The 15,579-nt window shown below is 36.2% G+C and overlaps 1 protein-coding gene across 2 annotated transcripts in view; it reads right to left on the bottom strand.

The window, feature by feature from the left end:
* LOC127660523 (transmembrane protein KIAA1109 homolog) overlaps nucleotides 1-11,337 on the bottom strand; it is a 72,572-nt gene extending 61,235 nt beyond the window's left edge. For both annotated transcript variants that reach the window (XM_052150822.1, XM_052150823.1), the window contains exons 1-5: nucleotides 11,256-11,337; nucleotides 2,680-2,785; nucleotides 858-974; nucleotides 682-760; nucleotides 446-510 (exon numbers count right to left, since the gene is read on the bottom strand). In XM_052150822.1, the coding sequence (XP_052006782.1) occupies nucleotides 446-510; nucleotides 682-760; nucleotides 858-974; nucleotides 2,680-2,773 (355 nt within the window). In that variant the 5' untranslated portion in view covers nucleotides 2,774-2,785; nucleotides 11,256-11,337. The remainder of the gene's footprint in view (nucleotides 1-445; nucleotides 511-681; nucleotides 761-857; nucleotides 975-2,679; nucleotides 2,786-11,255) is intronic.
* Nucleotides 11,338-15,579: the final 4,242 nt, after the last annotated feature.

Below are 15,579 nucleotides of genomic sequence, written 5' to 3'. Positions count from 1 at the left end.
TCAATTATTGTTTACATGTCGGGGACTACTGTATGTCTTCTACCGGAAGGATGGTGTTTAAGGACTTCACTTGATATTATTTTAATGAAAATGTGTTCCCTCTGTACATATTTATAATATGAAAATATATTTATTATAAGGTGACCATTTTATAAACGTTAGTAGGCAACCAAAGTTGTGCTATATTGTAAATATAGTCATGATTGAAAGAGTTTCATGCATTCTGTGCATCTACCTAACAACATCCATCAAACATACAGTACATTTATTCACAAAATAGTATATCCTCTCATATCACCTTGATTAAGTGTAAATCAACCCAATCAAAAATTGACATTAAAAAACCTGCTTATATTGTGGGCCTGAAGTTATGATAGAATGTTCCTTGAACAAATAATAAAAAAAAAAAGAATCTGTGGTTTGTCTGTCATTATTTATCACTGACCATGTTGTTTCTGTTTGGGGTTGTACATCTTCCACCAACGAAATATGAGTAATCCATCTTGGATTCTGAAAAAAATTAATAAAAAAGGAGTAACTAAAGACTGATGTATTCCATAAACAATCAGAAAATGCTAAACCCAAAAGACAACAATAAAAAAAAGGGCAGACAGGAGCATGAAGCGTAGAGAGGAAATACAAAAAAAGCAAAAGAGTTTGCGTCATACTGTGCGTATGTACCTGATAGACATGTCTTTGTTGATATAATAGACGTCTCTGAACATGACCTTGCCGGAGAGTACAGAGAATGAAAAGGAACCTGTAAATAAATAAAAAATGCACTAAGAAAACACATTCAAATACAAAAAAAAACAACTAAACACAGATCATAGATGCTAGCATTGAAGCTAACTGACCAATGTGTATGTATCCATTCTTGTAGAGTCGGTTAATGATGAGGGTGAAGATGAGTCCAATATTGCGGGAATTGTAGTATGTCAAGTAGATGATCCATCCACAGGACATAATAGTGGCTGTGGAAGACATCAGCTAGATTTAAACCACAGACTTCAATAAATGAGCATTATTCAATGTTTGATTTAAATATTAGAAGTTAAAAAAAAATAAATAAATAAAAATAAAAATCGCGATATTTGTGACTAACACTTTTAGACAGATAAGGGAAACAGAGTGCATAAGTAACCACGCATAGTGTCAAAAACAGAAATGAGTATCAGTAACTTCAACAGACCCGACGTGGGCGATAAGTTTAAGCTAATATTGTAAAAGTCCTAGGATAGATAAGTCACTCATATGTGGTACCATTTGAAAGCTTAGAATCTGAACTTTCCATAGAATACCAGTTTTGCATTTAAGTTACATAAAATAAAAAAAGCTGTAAAACCTCCATGTGGCAAATGTGCGCAACCTTGAGGTGATTTAGAAATAAGAGTATGAACATAAACGCTTTTCACATAGCACTTAAATATACAAGTCATATATCTTATGAAAGCTCTAATTCTCAAGAATGGGACTGTAATGCTTCCGCCACAGATCAAATGATTATCAAAAGCGTCATGAAGTGAAACATGATCTCTGTAATACAATAAAGACCAACATCTCATGTCTTCTCCGATTAGATTAAATTAGCTGCAATGTAGTGGAATAAAATAAGATATTTTGCAGGGAGAAAACATTGGGAATATGTAAAATAAGACCACTGCAATTAGTATTGCAATTAGTCCACTATATGTGTGCAAGGTAAGCTAGCTTATAAATTTAAACGTAAAAGGGTTAAGGTGCAACATGCTCTATGGGGCAGTTCTGCCATACAACAGCTTTGTTGATTATAAAAGGAACGATATAGTTTTGATGCACTGCAACGTACCAATTGCACCCGGTGTAGAGACACTGTGTAAACCAGAGACTATTTAGCAGAGACAGACAACTTCTATTAAAATGAATTTGAGAAATTGGAAAACGCAATGGTCAATGGATGATGTGACAGGGCGGAGGGCGGGGCCGATTTTACACACCCGGCCCCATATCCGGCTAATACAGCCAACCAAGAGGGATAAAAGCCAACTGCGGATGATGGTGAGACAGAGAGAGCGTTTACTGGGAGCTGTTCGTCCTGTGTGTGTGTCTTTTGGTTTTAGTTCTTTATTGAAAATATTGTTTAAATTGTCAAGCCGGTTCTCGCCTCCTCCTTTCACTTATACCGCGTTACACTGGTGCCGAAACCCAGGGAAGGAGGAGGGATATGCCGTAGTGGAGTTCTCGCCACTAACATCCACCCAAACAGAGCAGCCATCTGCCGGGGGAAGGAGGAGCCCGGTCACCTGGAAGCAGAGGAACAGCCACAACCGCGAGGGGATAAGGGGCTCCTAACTGACCGCCTGGAGCGGTCAAGGCCACTGCCAGGGGAGACCCCTTTTGTTCCCCGAGAATGCGGCAGGGCGCTCTGTCCGCCAGGGGCTGGAGGACTGTCTCCGAGCCGCATGGCTGTCGTCCGTTAGAGGAGTGGCCGAGGACTAAGCTACGTCACATCGGGGATCTCTCTCTCTCTTCCTCTCTCTCTCCCTTTTTTTAGATTTAACTGCTGACTTGAAATACGAAAATACGAAATATTGAAAAGATGGCCGACGGTGGATGAGTGCATCCCAAGAGCATTGTAAAGATTGCCGACAGTTGTAGAACCGAAAACAATGTATAAAATAACATTAGATGTCCACTTACCCACGAGGAGCCATATGAAGTTGGAATTGCGTTTGTTGAGGTAGTCATCTAAATCATTAAAACTGGGGAAACTGTTGTTGGCTTTGAGATCCATGGTTACACCCCACTGCAGATAAATTGAACAAGCATCACCATCAAATTAACATAATTTATATTAACTTATGACTTATTTATCAAGGAGAGATATCATATACACTCCCAAGACACAATCAGTGTAGCATTCACAAAAATCAGTTAGGTTAGTGACAGGACTAGTTCATTAATTGCTGCAAAGTAATCCACCACTTAGGAAGGCAAACTCTGCTGGTCATGTAATCTCTGCGTGTTTGTTTATTTGAGCCTCTTACAGTACACAGCTTTTTCTTTGTTGAACATTTGGTATTCAAAAAGGTATTATAAATTTTCAGTTATGGAAATTAACTGCGACTGATTTCTGATGGAATCTCATTTAATATATATATTTCATATTCAATTCAAATTTAGACAGTCAACACAATAGTGTCATTATCTAAAATTCAAGTTATTGAATTATTACCATGACTAATTAAAACGACTGTTAATTGCACCTTTTGCTTGTATGAGACAATACCTGTATAACGCCACACACACACACACACAAAAAATATATATATATTGCAAAAGACAAAGCTGTGTTTACTTGCAAAAAACAATGTTTTTTTGCATGTTTTAAATTAAACCCAAGAATTGAGATCCTTTTTTAATCTGCAACAGACTTTTGGCATCATTTTAAAATAAAACACATTTTCTTTGAGTTTCACTTTGCAGAAAGTATTTTTTCTTTGCGATGCTCCTTTTAATGTACGCGGTACCACTTTCCCTTTGCGCTTCATTACTTTTTGCAGTTTTGACATGGGGTGGAGTTGAGTCTGACAACATCATGTGGGGTGTGGCTTATTCACAAGGTCAAGGAGCATGTGCAGTTTACATGCACCATGATGCCCGCTAACTTCAAAACAAGCAGACACGATCAGCTTGTGATTTCTAATCAAGAATAAGATCACTTAATGTTAACATCTGGAGGGGCAATAAAAGCAAATTTTTGGGGTGAAAGTCCTGGTTTCATGAGTGTTTGTAAAAAGTCTTGGTTACAGTGCTTCATGTAGTGTTTTAGCTAATATCACTGACCTTTGTTGTTTGATGTTACAGTCCGCTATATTCACCTTAACTAGGTTTTTAAAAACTCCTATTTACATAATGGAAAGTATGTGTTTGTGGCATCAAACATTGATTAGTTCTGATCAAAAAACCTGACACTGTTTCATGGTGTCATTTGATTCAGTGTAAGAAGCTATTACATTACGTGCAACATAACAATCTTTGTCTTGTTTTTAAATGTTATTAACAAAAAAAAAAATTGGTATTAATGCAGAACATCAGTATAGCTATAGAAGTGCCTTTATGAAATATGAATCACAATTCCTGAAGGACATGTACCATAAATCAATACTCTAAATTTAGTATATTATAGTTATATTTAGTATTCTTTTGTTTGTTATGGCAGACCAGTCTCATAATATTTTTATAAAATATTATTTCATGTTCAGCAATGACTGACTTATTGGTTCATGTATTCTTTTTCAGATGTTTACCCTGTGAACTGCCCATCAACTTTGAGTACTTGACTCAAACTGCTCCCAAACTGTGTTTCCAGTTCCAATACAGGAAACATTTTTAAATGTGTTACATAAGATCAAATTTTAAGTTGGTTAAGTTTTTAAACAACACAAAAAATTACTCAAGCAAGACTATTTACTAAAGTATTATTTAAAAATTATTAAAAACATTCAGTATCTTGTAAAATATTATACATTTCTGCACATGGTATTACAAAGACAACACATTTGTGTACACTTTACACACACTGGTACACATCATGACAGTTGGAGCTCTGGCATTTTGAGTGTGGCCTTGTCAGTTGTCTGGGACCGATGCCTCTAGTCAGTGCAAGAGCATTCTGGTCAAATAGAAATTATTAAAATTATCCATAAAGTCCACTCCTTCACTGAAAGGAAACTATTATAAAGGAAACAAGATTGTGGCCATGAAGTGTTGTAATGCCTCACCAGTAGCACAAAAGCCCCACAACTGTTTTCATCATCATGTGATAAGGAGCAGAGAGCACCATTTCTCCAGTACACTCTAAATTCTTTGGTCTTCTTATTTCTCACAGCATATACTTCCTCAGTAAATAACTGGAATACACATTGTTTACAGGGTTAATATAACAAATATTCCTCATGAGTAACATTGGATTGGTCTGCCACAAAAACATACGAAAGTGCTAAACAAAATAATGTTGTAAAATTATACTGCAGTTCTTCTACATTAATGCCTTGTTTTTTATTTATAACATTTAAAAGTTAAAGATTGTTATGTTGTGTCATGTTATGTTGCACTTAAAGTAACAGCATCTTAAACTGAATCATATGTTGTTATGAGACAGCTAACATTAAGAACTAATCAAGAATTTGCTGGCACAACACGAATTTCCCATTATATAAATAGGAGTTTTTAAAAACCTAGTTAATGTGAAAATAGCAGACTGTAACATCAAACAACAAAGGCCTGTGATATTAGCTAAAAGGCTACATGAAGCACTGTAACCAAGACTTTCCTACAAACACTCATGGCGAAATCGTAAGGATTCATACAACTTTTGTAAAATTGGCTAATTCGTATGAATTTGTACGACTTTCACTACAGCCAATGACATTGCTGAAATTTGTTTCCATCTAATACATGACAATTACTTGTTTCTGTCACACACAACAGCTTTCTAACATGTTTACACATTCTACTGATCGATTATGTTTAGATAAGGGGTTTGGGTAAGGGAATAATATTAATAATCATGTCTTTAACGCTTCGTGCACGAAACTCACACTTAAGTTCGCATTAGACATCCGGAGATTTGCACGCAATGAAATCGGACAAATTTGTACAAACAAACTCATACAAATTCATACGAAATAGCCAACTCGTAAAATATTTATGAATTTTCATGAGACTGGGTTGAGATTTTAAAGATTGAGATTTTCATTAAGTGATATTATTCTTGGTTACAAATGTGTCACAACAGTGCCACAGAGTGAAGCGCAAATGGAAGGAGGAACCACGAAAATAAAAAGGAGCATTGCAAAGAAAATATACTTTCCTCAAAGTGTTGCAAAAAATGTATGCCAAAAGTCTGTTGCAGATTTTTTTTTAAAAGATCACAATTCTTGGATTTCGTTTACAACATACATTGTTTTTTGCAATTAAACACAGTTGTCTTTTGCAGTAGCAAGGGATCATATTGACTCCATAGGTATGGCATTGTGTTTGAAAAGAGATAAGAAAATCCACTCATAATGCACCTAAAATCCAAAATAACACAAATCCACTCGAACAAGCAGGCTGTTTCTATTCATTTGCAAACATTCATCACTCACGCTCTTACTTGCAAGCACACACTGTACCTTAACCTAGAACACCAATGTGCCACACTCATTAAACAGCCATATTTATTCATAAAAAACAAAAAAGTAACACTTTTTCAGTGTTCCACAATGACAAACTGCACAAATTCAGTATCAGCTTGAATATGAGCTACTGAGACCAATAACATATAGCTCATCAAGGCACTTGGGGAAACAGATGAAGGCAAAGATTTAAGATTCCTGTAACCCATTATTTGCATTTAACACCTCAAAGCATTTGGCGAAAACAAATTTGTGAAACCTTAGAGTCTGGATCATTTGGAAAGCATGCTTTTGATTATACTTTCTCAATCCTTGCATGACAGGTCTGAGGACATCCAACCTGTCCAGGCAGATCCTAGTTTGAGACATCACTTTCAGATGCACAATGAGACAGTACGATCTAACCTAACAATAGTAACCTAATGTAATGGGGTCAAACCATCATGTTTCTAAGTCAGGGTCTGTGATTCTATTGTAAAGAGCATAGACTCTAGAGCTGAGCTTCATAGGGTGATTTCTTGAATATCAATGAGTGACATTTCTTCAAGTCAATTTATTTTTATCGAAGTCTACTCTGACTTACACAAGAGAGCAATCTTTTTTTTAGTGTTGAGGCTGAGTCTAACCCCTGGTATAGTCTGTCTGATTTAAAGCTAGAATCTACATTATGTGAAGTAGCTAATAAACAAGGGAAGTAGCCATCCAGGGTTGAGTGTATAAATCTTACAGGGTCACACATGAAACGACAGTTACTTCCCCTTCCTCCGCTCTCCAGGATATATTGTCCAACTACTTGAGCAACTAAGGGTGTGTTCACACTTTTAGTTCAGTTCTCTTGGTCAGGACCAAAAAAGAAAATTATACATTTAGTCCTGGTTCGCTTGGCGTGCACAGTGGCATTTTTAACACCAAACCTAACGATACAAAACCAAAGGCATCGGGAAAAATTCACAACCTGCTTGGACGGCTTATACTGACGTATATTTTCTGACGGAACATGCCCATCATCCAAAACAATGCTGACTGCAAAATGCGCTCATTATATTTATACATGTATATATGGTGGTATTATTACACGAACAAAGGAAGAGTTAATAAAATGTGTAAAAGTTAGTTTTAATCGAACCAAACCTGCCAAGTGTGAACACACCCTAACACAGCTTACCACAATAACTTTTTAGACAGGCTATGGACATTACAGGAGTCATGTAATTTATTGACAGATATTATACAGTAACATTTATTATTTCATTAATGAAAATATTATCCATTATTTTTCTAGTTTTATATGACCATTTCCACTCTTTCTCCGCTCTATTTTTCAATAATAGCCTTTTTGCAAAGTTTCCAAAACAACACACACAGCTAAGATCAGAAATGATCATGGTTCTTGTAACAACTATAGGCCCAAAGAAGGATAGGAAGAGCTGTAGGTGCTACATACCTACAAAAACAGAACATGGTTTGGCAGCCTTTTTACACATTTTACACTCGATTTTACCTCCAGGAGTGTCAGGTTATAATTTTCTTCTAAATCTCAATCACTATTTTAGCTAAATAGCATCAATGTAGCTCAAACTTGCATTTTTTAAGCCAGTTTGATGTGAATGCCTGACATGGCTGGCTGTAACTTGCAACAATGTTCAGGTGAATTCCACTTATCTGTAGTGGCATGTTCATGCTTAAGGAGAAGTTACAAAAACAGGGTGTTTAAATGCCTTCAGTATTGCAGTGGAAAATTAATCTTATCTTCCTTTTTTAAAATGTAAGATTTGTAACCCTGTATTTTATTACACAACAGATCCAGGGTATCTTATGCCAAACCAACATTATAAAAGAATTGTACATTAACTTTTAATGAGTCAGTCAAAATGAAACTGAAAAGGAGGTGTCAAAACCAGTGCAACTTCAGAATTTATTGTCAAGAGAGAGACTAATTACCGTTATTCATGTACTTAATGTGACAGGATCAAAGTTCTTTAATATATGACAAATCAATGTCAATATCAATATATAAAGACTTAACAGCTGCCCCAAGTCTGTACTGTATTCAAGCAACATCACACAAGCATATGTGCTGTTGTTCCATATATCAGCACTCAGGCTTTTATACAACAGTTCAACAAACTAGTAAATGCACACTTTTAACACTTTCAGATGTGTGAAGCGTTCAACATCTCCAAATGTAAATGCAGGCAAAACTTGTAAAGACTGTGAAAACCCATACATCTCAGCAGCAGACATAGTTGCGTTTATATTCTTCTCTGACAGTGAGCATCAAGCAACTCCGCTCTCCATATTGGATGAAGAAAAGCTCTTTTAGGCTGGATTACACTACACCACTTCTTAAATCTGAACAGAATAAAAATACAAGGTATCCCACACTTACAGACTATGTAAATGGCAGACAAAAACTGTGAATCACACACTAAACGACTTAGGATCTCTCTGGCTGTCAAGATGATCCGATCACAAACTCACGTGGAAACACACGGACACATTCTAGGAGATGCTTGACAGATGTAAACAAACATGCAATTACGGCAGCTGCCGTTGATGTTGCTGCTTCTCTGTTCTGAGTCTCAAAAGAAACAAGCAAAGGGCATTTGAGTGCGGTCTTCAATGGAAAGATGGAGACTGTGACGCGAGTTGGAGGTTAGTTATGTGAAATATGTAGCTTCGCTTTGACCATCTCCATTTCTTCATGGTCCAGTGTTGTGGACACGTGCGACTAATTTCCATTGGTTGCTGACCATATGACTTCAAAAATGATCCCATAATTTACTAATCTCAAGCCATCCTATAAGACTTTCTTCTTTCAGGCAAACACAATCGGAGTTATAAAAAAATATCCTGGCTCTTCAAAGCTTTATAATGGGAGTGAATTTGAAGCCCAAAAAAGCACATCCATCCATCATAGAAGTAATCCATACAGCTCCAGGGGGTTAATAAAGGCCTTCTGAAGTGAAGTGTTTTTGAAAGAAAGATATCCATATTTATAACTTTATAAACTAGAATCACTGGCTTCCAGTAACGGCCGTCCGCACGTTCACAAGAGAGTTGAGTTCCGGCGTATGACATAGGTGTAGCATAAGATCCGTTGAGAAGTGACGAATGCAGAAGCGTGCGTTGTTCACAGCAAAGTAAAATGTCGAAAAGTAGCGAGTCGTTTTACCTATACTGTAGATTTGTATTAATCTTAAAATGGTGCATTCGTACATCTATACAGTCATTCTAATCATCCATTCATGGCATACTCTCAGTCTCTATTGGCATGAGCACCAGCACGTCTCCCATACTCTCCATCTACCAGATTCTTTTGTTTGTGCTGCTGCAGCCTCCTCCGTCTCCTGGAGTTCCTGGTTGGTGTAGTCCGGTTCAAACAAATAGGGCTCGGCAAAAAACTCAATCTCCTCTTCTCTTATATCTAAATCCTCAGAAATGTTTCTTTAAAAATCCTCGTTGTTGACTTCTAATTCGTGACCGGCGTTTTGTTTTGCTCTATCCTCTGTGCTTCTGCATTTGTCACTTCTCACCGGAGCTTACGCTACGCCTATGTCATACACCGGAACTCGACTCTCTTGTGAATGTGTGGACAGCCATTACCGGAAGTCAGTGATTCTAGTTTATAAAGTTATAAATATGGATAATATTTTTCTTACAAAAACGCAACGCTTTGCTTCAGAAGGCCTTTAATAACCCCCCTGGAGCCATATGGATTTCTATAATGATGGATGGATGTGCTTTTTGGGGGCTTCAAAATCTATGTACCATTCACTCCCATTATAAAGCTTGGAAGAGCCAGGATATTTTTTAATACAATTGCGATTGTGTTTGGCTGAAAGAATAAAGTAATATACACCTAAGATGGATAGAGGTGGAGTAAATTATGGGATAATTAAAATTTTTTGGTGAACTGACCCTTTCAGATTTGAGTTGTGGAGAACCAAACACAATGAGATTTCCTCTACAGTCTGCTTTTAAATAATAAATATGTGTATGTCGTACAATTCAATTGACTAATTTCACTATCTGTCCAATTTAATAACATTTTCTGACTCCAGGTTAACTGAATCATCTCAGTGTCTTGACCTCGTACATGCTGAAACCGTTAATCTTACGACTCTCTTCAGACACAGCAACAAAACTGAACTTTTCAGATAATGTTATAACTTCAAATTCAGGGAAATAACCAAACAAAATGTACCGGTATTTTCGAACGGGTCATGTTAACACATGCTCTCTAAACTGAAAATGTTATTTACAGTTTATTTACAGGAAAAAGCCATATGTGTGAAAGCAACTACTGATTCAATGACTCACTCATAACACAAAAGATGCTCGTTTGTCGCCACCTACTGGTGTAAACATGCGACCTCCAAAAATGGTAATGTAGGAATCAGTCAAAAATTCAAATGAACAGTGAATCAAAACCTCAACCACTATTTGTGCCCCAGTTATACTAAATATCAATACGTATGGAGAGCCACATGTCCAATCAATTTAGAGTACTGGAAGCTTATACCACCCAAACAAGTCAATCAAAACCAACACATTCTGACCCATTTCAAACAATGAACTGTTTTGGCAAAAGGTGAGGCACGTTACACAATAATGGAGCTCATTATGTCCATGTGACAACTGAACCATTGTACGTCTGTGTCCTACAGACACCAAAGCATTTCTGATTAATAAATAATGCATTATTGTGATGAAACTCGATGTGTATAGTTCACCTAGTCTACAGTGTGTTTTTGCAATAAATAGGTACAGGTTAACCTTTACAAAACAAGCGAAACGACAACGATGAATTGTATTCGATACGCATTCGATACTGGCGTAGCAAACACAGCCTTCTGATGTTTGTGAACAGCAAGAACAGACATTTGTGAGCTTTATTAATCGGACTACGATCGTATGTACATGTAATGAAACATATGGCAATATAAATGACAACAGCACTGGGGCTAAGCAGGTGATCCAGGCTCAAATCCAGACTAAAGAGAAGTCAGATATCGCACAGTCTCTGCTGTTATTGTAGGCCGCATCCCGTTCTCAAACACAAAGCTTTATGGACACAAGCAGTGTACCCACCTCGCCTTGTACAGTGTAGAATCACATTTCACGTTGTCCTGATCATCAGAGCTGCTTTCTTGTGCTCTTCTCAGGCGGCGGCACCCATTTCTCAGACTAATGACTTCTTTTCCGGAGTATTTACATGGAAAGCGCTTACGCTTCCTGTTTTGTCGTCAGGTGCCATTGTCAAACCAATCACACATCTGTTGTGGACAAATGAACCAATAATAAAGCGAGATTATAGAAAATGGGCGTGAGTGGCACGGGGAGTAGCCAATCAAAATAACGTTAGCTGTGTCAGGCTTGACCCGAGTAGCCAGTGGATCAAGTGTGAAGGAGGGGAAAAGAAAGGCCGAAAAGATCAAGTGACATTGTAGTGTAAGACTGTAATAATTTTAAGAATTAAAAATTATTTAAAGGGGTCATCTAAAGCGAATATCACTGAAAATAAACTTTGCATTATGAAGTGCAATTAATAAGGAATGATTATATAATACAATTTTACATAATAATAATTAAAAAAAATGCAATATACCAGTAATTAATTTATTCAAATAAATGAATTAATAAAAAGTATTTATAATATGTATGTATTATATATATATATATATATATATATATATATATATATATATATATATATATATATATATATATATATACACATGCACCAGTAAAAGCAAAACACCTGCCTTTAAGATATTGATAAAGTGAGAATACTACGACTATCAAAGTTGTAACAAATGCTGTCTACAAAACAAACATTCTCTTTGAATAATATTAAGCCAAATTGACGTAGGCATGGCCCAAGAATTAAAAATAAAATTAAATAGGGGCGCAGTCAGTATGTGGCACTATGGGAAAAGGTAAAAAAAAAAATAAAAAAAAAGCATCAAATATAACATAGAATAATTGCCAAAATTAAACTAAACAGTGTGTTTTACAAAACAATAAAATGTGGGATTGGATTCAATTTAGTAAAGAATGCTTTCTACTTTTGAGCTAAAAAATGTAAACTATCACAGAGTGCAATTGTGTACAAATAATAGGATTTGCTATTCCGTAACATGACAGAACTGATTAAGGGTTTAAGTACTTATGCAAGGCACTGCAATAAAATCAGATTAGGGCTCTTGCATATTCATTATAAATTGTCTCCTGCAGTTTCTCAGCATTGTGGAATAGGCTACCTGCTGCTCTGTCCAGTGTCCAGCTGTGTTCATCTTCTCACCAAAAAATAATCCCCATATAAGCCTCAATAAATAAACCTCCTACTACATAGAACATACTGAATATTAGTTCATTTGGAAAATCAAATAGTTCAGGAAAGGAGGATTTTACACTAATAGACAGGTATTATAAGACAAGTTATGTTTCACAAATAAAATAGGCACCATTTATTAAGACAACACATTTACAACTTAAAATGTACCAATATACATATTTCAAATTAAAATTCAGTTTATGACTTTCGCAAGTTTCCCAAAATGTTCAGAACACCCCTGATGTGCTGAGAGTCATCATTACACTACAATTACACCCTCATTATGTGTCTTCCATTAACACAAAGGCTGTGTGTTAAATAACAACAGTGGAGAAAAGCAATATTTTGAGAGAGAGAAAAAAAAACATTTCAAAATGAAAGCAAGATGGCTAAGGGCCGTTCCTGTTATTTGCTGACTTCCTTGTACATTTTACACCTGAGATTTGACCTAATTTAGATACAATAAGTCAAAGTATTTTTTTCTTGGTTTTCCCAAATTTCCGCCAGCTTCCCTACATGTCTCAAGCCAGATGCGCAAGTACAAGTAATTGAATTAACCATAACTGTAGTATAGTTTGTCAAGTTAAAGCTGATGTGTTTAATACTGTCTTCTATCCCAGCTTATTGGGCTCTGTGGCACTATTTAAACATTGCTCTCTTTGTTTGAGTGTCATGACCAGCCAACACAGAAACATTGTCTCAACCAATGGTGTGGGTTTTTAGGTGGGACAATCTTTTTGGCTGAGCAATGGGAGCTGGGGGAGTGTTTGTTTAAAAACTAGTTTGAAAATTGTCCTAATTTTGCAATTCCATGTGGTGCCTTTAGTGGTGCAGAAATCACACATTTCACCTTTAAGGAACAATGAAAAATCTCTCAAAAGAAGAGTTCTGGGAAGTTGCAGATCACTCACGTGAAATATGTGCAGTGTTGAGACAATCATATCATTGATAAAAGGCCAGGGAAAGTTATTAAAGAGTTAAGATTACTTATGTAGATCCTGTATGGTATTCAAATTTACATAAGATGACAATCATGCACATAGGAAGACAAACCCACAGTCAGATTAAAATTACTTTGTTCTTTTGTCAAATATTTATTCAATTAGTAAACAAAACAACTCTCACATTTATCCAGATATTATGAATGACCGGCATATGCTTTCATGTTAGTTATCATGTTTATGCAGGATATCTAAAACAATGTTTGGTATGGTATAGGACTTGCAGTAAAAACAATCTCTTAAATACCAGAAAGCCGCTGACTGTGAGACCCAAACACTGTCTTTCCCAGACACATCTCGCCTCCTTCATGAGCCCAAGAATCTCATAAGCATAAAAGTTGTCAAAGCTTTTCACACAAATAAGAATTTGCCAACATCACTAGCAGTTTATAATTTTGCAGCAAAAATTGTTCCAGTTATCATTTCAGAAGCAGGCATCGTGACGGAGCACTTAGGCACATTTACCGGCACTTTTCTGAATGCTGTGCACAAACAGTACATTGAAACGTCCTTAAAATAAACATAAGGATGTGGGTGTGGTCACAGAAAAATTACAACATCTATAGGCACTCCGGCATAGTTCAGAAGCTCATGAGGAGGTCATGCACGCTCCTGCACGCTGGCGAGGAAAGACTTCCCAAAACAAATGGAGTGAAGGTCTGCCCGCAGCTTCTCCACCATCACCATTATGATGTTCAAGTCCCCCTCCACTGTCATGTCCAAATTGTTTTTTAGATTGTGTAGAGATCTGAAAGGCTTCTTCCCCTTCTGCCTGTAACAAATAATAACACTGTGATCAGTAGATATTCAATACAATGCAATAAGCCTGAAACTAAAAACATATTTCATGACCTACAATGATGAACGTTGATAATTAAATGTGCCCAGAAGGTTGAAAAAACACAAACTAATTTACAGTATATTGTTCCCATGAAACGGCCAAATATATAAAAAATAACCAAATATATATTATCAATGTATATACCATAATACAAAAATCTTAAAATAAAATTTTTACTCGTGACATGAGGAATCAAATTTTCCATGATATTTTGACATATAAGAGGTCACTGTGTTATATATAAAAATACTGTAAGTTTCAGAACTCAAAGCTTCCTCCTCATTGGAAAAAGAGCAGTTGTTGAAATCAATCTGCCAAAACGACTCATTCTCTACTTCCTTCACATTGTGATGTCACACTGTGGTAGATATTTGCATCTCACCGCCTCCACAACAACACACCAACACCTGGTTTACCTTTAATCACTTCTGTAGCCCGCCCTGTAGTGGTGAGCAGTGAGATGGCAAGTAAAGAGAGCAGGTCAGTAAAGAGCAGAGAGTCAATCATAACAGTGGGTGTTTACTGTCAAGTCTTAAAGGAGAAGCAGCACCAAACCGAGCGTTTATAAAAGAGGGTGGAAAATGATCATGTTTTACAAATATATATCTCTTTTTGTGTAAAAAAAAATGTACTAATATTTTAAGTGAACCTCAAGGAACATATTCAAATAATATAAAACGACTGTCATTATTACTGAAAATTGCTGTCATTTAGTGCATATGAATGCATTAATTGTCATTGTACATGATAGATAATTTGTACTTCATTTCTAGTTAAAATGGACAGTTCTTACTAGTCAGTGTTTATAGTGATTTATACCAGCGTATTTTTTTATTCTTACTTCTTATTGGCTGACAAACATTACAAAGTGTTCCTGTAGAGCTATGAAGTAGTTCCAGGTTGACATTGCAGTTCAATATCAATTCACCACGTTCTTTCCAATTTGCTGAATAAGTTTCAAATGAACTGAAATTCAAACAGCCGTATAGGCTACAGTACTAAAATAACACTGGACAAGCATAACATGAAACAAATATTTTTTTCTAAATTATGTTTTTTAATTAAACGTAATTTACACAGCTGGTCGAAAGATGAATGGCACGCCTCTCCTGCCAAATAACATTGTAATAATATGTAATAATGTGAAGTCTCACTAAAGACAACTCTCTCTCTCTCTCTCTCGCTATCACACATATACACACACAAAACCTTGTTACACAATAGACTAGTTACTGC

The sequence above is a fragment of the Xyrauchen texanus genome, chromosome 20, assembly GCF_025860055.1.
Source record: "Xyrauchen texanus isolate HMW12.3.18 chromosome 20, RBS_HiC_50CHRs, whole genome shotgun sequence".
NCBI lineage: Eukaryota > Metazoa > Chordata > Actinopteri > Cypriniformes > Catostomidae > Xyrauchen > Xyrauchen texanus.
The sequence above is the reverse complement of the archived record's forward strand: the minus strand, read 5'-3'. Positions and strand labels throughout refer to the sequence as shown.